Source organism: Sesamum indicum, linkage group LG6 (genome assembly GCF_000512975.1).
Source record: "Sesamum indicum cultivar Zhongzhi No. 13 linkage group LG6, S_indicum_v1.0, whole genome shotgun sequence".
NCBI lineage: Eukaryota > Viridiplantae > Streptophyta > Magnoliopsida > Lamiales > Pedaliaceae > Sesamum > Sesamum indicum.
In genome coordinates, this window is record NC_026150.1 from 11,628,995 (window position 1) to 11,638,018 (window position 9,024).

General features: G+C 34.7%; 1 protein-coding gene across 2 annotated transcripts; it reads right to left on the minus strand.

The window, feature by feature from the left end:
* On the minus strand, positions 3,850 to 7,473 carry LOC105164384 (G2/mitotic-specific cyclin S13-6-like). 2 transcript variants are annotated; one of them, XR_002287342.1, is made up of 5 exons: positions 7,200 to 7,473; positions 5,534 to 5,666; positions 5,373 to 5,432; positions 5,110 to 5,248; positions 3,850 to 4,400 (listed from the first exon to the last, which is right to left on the minus strand). XR_002287342.1 is itself a non-coding variant. In XM_011083029.2 (4 exons), the coding sequence occupies exons 1-4, from the start codon at positions 7,234 to 7,236 to the stop codon at positions 5,197 to 5,199; spliced, it is 282 nt and encodes a 93-aa protein (XP_011081331.1). In that variant the 5' UTR covers positions 7,237 to 7,473; the 3' UTR covers positions 3,850 to 5,196. The 2 variants fall into 2 exon arrangements, 1 of the variants encoding a protein (XP_011081331.1); XM_011083029.2 differs by having other exon boundaries at positions 3,850 to 5,248.

A 9,024-nucleotide genomic window follows, 5' to 3' on the forward strand; every position in this document is an offset into this window, starting at 1 on the left:
GCAGACGTTGAAGAACTCTTGGATACAGGGTGAAGGACAAAGCGCATTATGAGAATGCGCTTTCTTTGTATTTTACTGAGTTGCCTGCGTGGGTTGTTACATCATTTATTCTTGATTTCATTGGGCCACCTCATTGCCTAGGCTGTTAGTTTGTTACTTGGTAGTTAGCTGATGTGGCTTGTGTATATATATCTCTCTTCTTCATCTTCTTAACTGTAACTGAAATTACAGAGATATTTTGCTGAAATGGAGTTCTACGTTCTCCCCCAATTCTTCTACTTTTTCTGTATTCGTTTTCTTTTGAATTCCAACAAACTCCTTAAATTATCTTCCCGCGATGATTTTGTATAAAATTATCATCTCCAAAAATAGTGTTTTCTCAAGCCCTTTTTTCTTTCTCTTTTTAATAACTTATTAAATAAAATTACTTTTCAAAGCATTCTTTTCGCTATCAATGATATCATTTGTAATAATAAAAAAAAATAATCTTTCTTCAATCTGTCAATGTAACGTTGAATGAATCAAAGCATTGCTTCTCTAAGCTTGTCTTATGTGAATAATCTCTAACCTTTTTTAACTTTTTTCTGTAACGACGACTTGCTATACTAAATAATGTTCCATATATAATTTTTGAACAGAACTTAATCTTCATCTAATTACTCCTATTTTTTGTAATAATCCATCTTTTCTTAATCCTCTCTTTTTCGTTAAAGATAAAAAAAGATGAAATTCATTTATCACATCTTTTTTTTTCTATCAAATGACGGAAACATTATTCTTTTCCTATTCATTTTATGATTTTCTTTCTTTTTAAGTTTTTCTTTCTACAAGCCTTCCTTTTCAAAATTATTCAGGGTCGTTATTGTTATACAAAAATTTTAGCTATGTTTACACTTTGTGTTGAACAAAAGATGTATTTTATTTATTAGAACTTGTTCCATCCTTACGAATTAATGCATTATATAGATTTTGAAGGATATCTTGTTGTAGGGGTTCTTCCTATGCATCTTGCATCTGTTCGTCTAGATCCTTGGGATGAAGCCCTTGTTGGTTCTCTGTCCAAATTTATATGTTCTAGTTTTGGACTTAGACCACCATGATCTCTGCCGGGAAAAGGTTCTTCTTGAACTCCTGGGGTAGGAGTCATTATTTTGCTTCCTCCTTTTCCTTGGCTCGCTTGATTCTCCTATAATAGTTGAAAAATCATTGTTTTCACAATAGAGAGGAGTTCGTTTTGATTTTACCTTTCAGTCTTTTCATGTTCTTTTGGATGAATGCTTGATAAAACCAATCTCAGTTTGTCTTTATGGAAAGACATTCTTCGTGCCACTGAGTCTAGTTGTCCTTCAGGTACTTTGTATGACTGGATTAATATTTCCCTTCATGGTCTGCATATCATTGCGAAGAACATTGAAGCTGGTACTTCTGTTGCTACTCCACTCTAAAAGAAATACTTGCGAAACCAATGGATATATTCATCTACTGTGCAAATACTTTTTAGTTCAAGGCTGAAGAGAGTGTGTCCATATTCTCTAGCCTTTTCTGCTCTACTTCTTTCGAAGTATCCATCTCCGATGAAGTGTATTTTGATAAGTCTCCCTAGCCGGTCTGCAATCGCACCTTTGGAATCTCCGGCAAGGACGCTGGCTTTGGTATCTTCTAGTGTATTATCCTATCCGATCTTCATGGATTCCTCTAAGGTCAACTCTATAAACTTTATGGTTTTTCTTGTCGAGCTCTAGGGTAGTTGTTGCTATCTTGGCTGCAACCCATTTCTCAGTATTTCAAAAATCGATAATATTCAAGTTCAGTATAGCGTCATATGGATGTAAGAGCTGGAGCATGGTCCTTGCCCAAGGTGTATTTTTCGGCACTCTCTTTGGATTTCTATCTGGATTTTTCTTCATGGTTCCCACAAATATTGGAGTGGCATTAATGTGGATATTCTCACTTTCTCTTATCGGTTGGTCCTGTGGAGGATCATTAGAACATGTATTTCCCTCCGGCGGTGGTAGTGCTGGAGTGATTTCATTGGTTCGTATATTAATTAAATCCACAATCTCAAGTTGGGAATAGGATTCCGCCAATTCTTATAGATATGATAGATGTGATAATTAGATCTTGTCTGGAATCTCCGTGGTCTTCGCCTTCTAATATAGAAGAAGTATTGTTCTAAGAGCATCCCTGATTTTTTGATTTCTCTTTAGATTTGCAATTTCTGCCTTCAAATTGTGTGGTCTTTGTGTAGATCGGGAATATTATCGATTTTTCCATCTCGCTCAGATCTTGGGAGATCTTTGATGAATTCGGCTCGAGTTCTTTCCAATCAGTCATAATTAGAACTGAAATTATGTAGGAATTTACCCATTCCAATTCTCCTGGCTGGGATTCTACCATGTATTTCAATGTAGTGTAGACACTTCACTGCATTTCCTAGTAGCACTTGTCAAACTTCAAAATTTCTCAGCCATTTTTTTTTCTAGCGTGAGAAGTTTTGGATCAATCCGCTTGGTACCATTGTAACACTTGTCAAGAATTTCCATGAGAAATTCTCTTCTCTGTATTTCCAGAACCTGGAAATATTTTCTATTTTCATAGTAACTCGAACTTTCGTTCGATTCCATTTTCTGTCAAAGGATCTCCTCTATTAGTGGATAAATAATATTAAAATATAATATAATCATATATTTTTTCAATACACCAGGCTTCTGATACTATTTTGGCGAGCATGGATGAAAAATTAGAATTTTAATATAAATGGACTAAAACAGCTCTTTTAAAATCTGCACAGGGGAAAAAGTGTGCAAGTTACTGTACTTAATTGGAAAATACTTAAACATAATGGACTAAAATTGAACGCGAGGAAACTTATTGGACCAAATTAATATTTTTCCCATATATCAATTTTAACATGATCATAGCTACTAAAACATATATAAATAAACCTCAAAAAATCAAGTGACATAAAAAAAAATTAACAAATTTGATAGCAAAAAATATATATATTACTACAACCTACAGAGTCAAAATATGTTTTTCATGAAATTCTTCATAAAAAAATCAAAATTCAAATTATTCAATAATAGCATAAAAATGGTTGACTTAAGTATAGGAAAATAAACAAAGGCAAGACAAAAAAAAATTGAGAAATAGAAGAACAAAACTCATAAACAATGAAATAAAATTATATATTCATTAAGAACATTTTATAAAAAAATCTTAATAATTGTAGTTATTATAAGACATATAATAATTATTTTATTAATACTTAATAAATTATTACTAAATTTTATATTCTACAACAATTTAAAATTTGTAACATGGTTATAATTTTTAAAAAATTAATAAAAGATAAATTACTGCCCCAAACTTTTCAAAATCCAAACTGGCGTAATTGCAAAAGTAGTCCTGTAAGTAAGGGGGGGTGGGGCGTTCTTGCTCCCGTAACTTTAGGACTGGCAATTTTAGTCCCGTAAATTTCAAAAAGGTCGTAATTTTAGTCCTTCGCACAAATCTGGCCGATTTTTGGATAATTTTACCCTTTCCTAGCTTTAAAATGAGCAGTTTATTCTAATCTCAATTATTTTGCATTCTAATGCATATTTTTGTACATGCTCGCTTAGAATGGTATTAGAGCTTAGGTTGATTGAAAAAATATATGATTATATTACATTTTGATATTATTTATCTACTAATGTAGGAGACACTTTGAGAGAAAATGGAACCGAACGAAAGTTCGAGTTACAATGATAACAGGGAATATTTCAAGATTCTAGAAATACAAAGAAGAGACAAGTGTTACAACGGTCCCAAGAGGATTGATCCAGAACTTCTCATGCCAGAAAAAAAAAAAAGAATGGCTGAGAAATTTTAAAGTTCGACAAGTGCTACCAGGAAATGCAGTGAGGCGTCTACACTCCACTGAAGTCTATGGTAGAATCCCAGTCAAGAGAAACAGAACGGGTAAATTCCTACATATGACACTATACTAAACCTCAGGTTTTCGAAATAGCGAGAAATTGATAGACGAATGGGTTGCCGCCATCAAGATAGCAGCAACTACCCTGGAGTTTGATAAGGAAAACTTCATAAAGCTTGTGTAGTTGAGATCCTTGCCAGAGATTCGAAAGGCACGAATGCAAACCGACTATGAAGACTTATCAAAATACACTTCATCGGAGATGGATACTTCGAAGGAAGTAGAACAGAAAAGGCTAGAGAATATGGACAGGTTGTCATCAGCCTTGAACTAAGAAGTATTTGCGCAGTAGATGTATATATTTATTGGTTTCGCAAATATTTCTTCCAGAGTGGAGTAGCAACAGAAGTAGCAGCTCCAATGTTCTTCACAAACATATGCAGTCCATGGAGGGAAATGTTGATCCAATCATACAAAGTACCTGAAGGACAGCTAGATTCAATGGTGCAAAAAATGTCTTTTCTTGAAGACAATTTGAATGATTTGGTGTTATCAAGCATCCATCCAAAAGAAAATGAAAAGACTGAGAGGTAAAATCAAACGAACTCCTCTATTTTCCGACTATTATAGGAGAATCATGTGAGTCAAGGAAGAGGAAGAAGCAAAATAGTAACTCCCACCCAGGAGTTCCAGAAGAACGTTTTCCCAGCGGAGGTCATGTTGGTCCAAGACCAAAGTCAGCACATACAAATCTGGACAGAGATTAGGACCAACAAAGACTTCATCCCAAGGATCTAGACGAACAGATACAAGAACCCCTATAAGAAGAACTTTCAGATTGGTGAATAGGATGTTCAGAGAGCAGATTGGAAAGTCAATGGAGGACTATGTGGACGACATGCTCGTAAAGAGTTTGAGATCCAATGATCATTTGATGCACCTGAAACAAGCGTTCGCTATAAGGAGGACCAATGGGATGAAGTTGAACCCGTCTAAGTGCATGTTTGGAGTAGGTGGCGGAAAATTATTAGGCTACATGGTTAGAAAACGAGGGATAGAGGCGAACCCTGAAAAGATAGAGGCTATCATGAAGCTAAAATCGCCGACAACAATCAAGGAGGTCCAAAAACTAACGGGTAAGATCGCATCTCCCAACCGTTTTATTTTTAGGTCAGCAAATCGAAATCTACCTTTCTTTAATGTGTTGAGGAAAGCCAAGTAATTTTAGTTAGCCTCCTTCAGCTTCAAGGATTCCTTCTTATGAGGTACGGCTGGTTTCACAGCACTATCTTTTCCGGCCAAATCATCAACAATTTCTGCCAGTAGCTTCTGCATAGTTATTGCAAAATTTTGTTATCTCACCAATGCTGTAAAGGGCAGTACTCAAGAAAATTAAAAAGACAATGTTGGAAGCTTTGATCAATTGGAGTTCTTTCTATTTTTTTTCTTCAACCTTGCTGTTGTTTTTCTCTTTGCAGCTTGTGCATTTGCTAGCAATTGTGCGCCAAAACTCCTGAAATCAGAAATGATGGTCAATTCTTCTGCTACTTTTATCTTTTAATAAAACAAGAACACACAAACACACATGTGTGAGTGGGTGTACAGAAGTGAAACCTTGTTATGGGGCGGGCGATCTGATTTTGAGGCTTCCACTCAACAGTTGATTCAGTTACGAAGTTTCCAAAATCTCCGGGAACTCGCCGATTTCTGCCTTCGGCACGACCGTTCTTTTGCTTCCCTCCTCCAACTGATCAAACACAAGAAGACTCATCATAACTTTGCTGATAAAATGGGATAAGTTGTCAAGAATTCAAGTTTAAATGTCCCTCGTATGAGAATAGATCAATATGAAGGGAGGGATAACACCAAAGCAAATCCAAGAAGCAGAAGTCCCAAGGACTAATTATGCATCAAATGAAACTAAAACATTGTATCTTGTAATAATTCAGATCGAAACACAGAAGAATCAAGGACGTCAACAATTCTACTCTATCCCCAGGAGAAGAAAATTATCAAGAAAGGCAATGTTGATAGCCCAAACAGAAGTCTAGAACTCTGTTCTTGCGGTAAGGATCACAAAACAAGTATATACGCAGCAAATCCATGAATAATTAACGAAATGCCTGGTACGAATTAATATCAACGGATCATGAACTATTACAGGAAATTCATGCATAAACCTCAATTTAAATCTCCGCAAAATACATGGAAAGAAAGCTGAACCTATGAACTTTTAAGCATTGATCAAACCTGATGAACAGAATATAAGCATGTCATGGAACAAAACAAAATGAAGATAAATTCTTTACAATAATATGCAAATATCATCTTTAGAGCTCTTTCTTCACACAAATTACAGCAGCCCAGTTAGTAAAATCATTCTGCTTTTCTTTCCCCCAAAAGGAAGAGGGAGGCAAAAATAATAGCCACGCAAACAAAAAGAACTACTTATCGAGAACGGTTTTTATGTTTAAACGAGCAAGAATTTTGTAGGATCAAAAGCTTTCCATGTCATAAAGAAGTATTTCATCTTAGCCAAAGTTCAAAACAAGAAATGAGACACAGCTGCTCTTCACCATCGATAGATAGTAATAGACGAATCAGCACTGGAATAAACAAACAAAATTCAGCAACCCGCAAGATAGTCTTTGCAATGTAAAGAAAAGAAACCCCACTAGAATCCCTTCAAGAATCACATTGAAACACCCTTCAATTCTAACAAAAAAATGGATCAGAGAGCCCAAAAACCCAGAAATGGATCAAAGCTGATGAACAGAAAAAACACAGAAATCTCTCTTCAAGATTCTAAACAAGAACTGAATAAGCAATGGAATAAACACACAAAATTCAGCAACCCGCAAGATAGTCTTTGCACTGTAAAGAAAAGAAACCCCACTAGAATCCCTTCAAGAATCACACTGAAACACCCTTCAATTCTAACAAAAAAATAGATCAGAGAGCCCAAAAACCCAAAAATGGATCGAAGCTGATGAACAGAAAAAACACAGAAAATCCTCTTCAAGATTCTAAACAAGAACTGAATAAGCAATGGAATAAACACACAAAATTCAGCAACCCGCAAGATAGTCTTTGCACTGTAAAGAAAAGAAACCCCACTTGAATCCTTTCAAGAATCACACTGAAGCACCCTTAAATTCTAACAAAAAATGGATCAGAGAGCCCAAAAAGATTACACAAACAAAGAAAATATTGAAAGAACATTATAGTGGCGTGTGCTAACATATATCATTCAAAGATAAGCATTAATCCTCCGTTCTACCTCTATCTTGCTCCGGAACTACAGCTCTAGAAGCCATCACATAACCTGATTCCTCTTTTTTCTCCAACCCTCATTCTTGATGTTGATTTCGGGAACCCCTCCAAGAAAGACGATAGAAACACCAAGAGATCACCGCTGTTCGCTTCACCTTTCTTATGGGTTTTCAATCGCCACAATTCACAAACAGCGCCTCCCTTCTCTCTCTCTAGAATTCCCTCTTTCTCTCTCCAAGATTATCTTTTTCTCTACCTTTTCTGTTCGTTCTTGTCAGAAAATAGTGATGAAGAGGAGACGGAGTAAAGGCGGAAGAGCGTAGTATATAAAATGTGGGCGAAGTGGCGGGACGCCTCTCTGGCGTTAACGGTCATATTCTCCAGATTTGAATAGGATCCGTTGGATTACTGAGAATGAATGGTTCTGATCAGGTTTCTAGTTCAGTTTTATGGGTTTGTATAAACCTTTACTAGCCGTTAGAAGGTAGAAAAATAGTCCTTTTAAATTCTTTTAGTTTCTAATATTTGTTTCTAATGTTATTAGTCATTTTTTTCACTTTAAATTCTCTTAATATGTTGTTAGCCATCAATTTGATATTCTTTTATATCTTTTATACTAAATTAACAGAAAGAAACTTCAAACAATGGCCATATTTTTCATCAAAAAGTGGTCAATAAATTAATTTTGAACAAAATCTAAAATTCGGAAATTGACCTAAATGGTTAAAGTACAACATACTCTTAGGCCATGTTTACTTTATTGTATGGAATAAATAAGCCAAATAGTAAATTTATGATTATGTTGTGAATTAGTTGGTGATTGATTTATTTGTAAGTCTTTTAATGGTTCCAGAATTCTTTAACAACTCTCTTGTTATTCCCTATTGGTCTTAAGTTTTCTTTGTTTTCAAATTTTCCTTTCCACAACTTTCTATGAAACTCCTTAAATTATCTTCCCGCGATGATTTTGTATAAAATTATCATCTCCAAAAATAGTGTTTTCTCAAGCCCTTTTTTCTTTCTCTTTTTAATAACTTATTAAATAAAATTACTTTTCAAAGCATTGTTTCTCTTTCCGCTATCAATGATATCATTTGTAATAATAAAAAAAAATTGAATGAATCAAAGCATTGTTTCTCTGAGCTTGTCTTATGTGAATAATCTCTAACCTTTTAACTTTTTTCTGTATGACGACTTGCTATTCTAAATAATGTTCCGTATATAATTTTTGTGTGGAACTAATTACTCCTATTTTTTGTAATAATCCATCTTTTCTTAATCCTCTCTTTTTTCGTTAAAGATAACAAAAGATGAAATTCATTTATCACATCTTTTTTTTTCTATCAAATGACAGAAACATTATTCTTTTCCTATTCATTTTATGATTTTCTTTCTTTTTAAGTTTTTCGTTCTACAAGCCTTCCTTTTCTAAATTATTCAGGGTATAGATTTTGAAGGATTAATGCACTATATAGATTTTGAAGGATATCTTCTTGTAGGGGTTCTTCCTATGGATCTTGCATCTGTTCGTCTAGATCCTTGAGATGAAGTCCTTGTTGGTCCTATTCTCTATCCAGATTTATATGTTCTAGATTTGGACTTAGACCACTATGATCTCTGCCGGGAAAAAGGTTCTTCTTGAACTCCTAGGGTGGGAGTCATAATTTTGCTTCCTCCTTTTCCTTGACTCGTTTGATTCTCCTATAATAGTTGAAAAATCGTTGTTTTCACAACAGAGAGGAGTTCGTTTTGATTTTACCTTTCAGTCTTTTCAAGTTCTTCTGGATTAATGCTTGATAACACCAATCTTAGTTTGTCTTTAAGGAAAGACA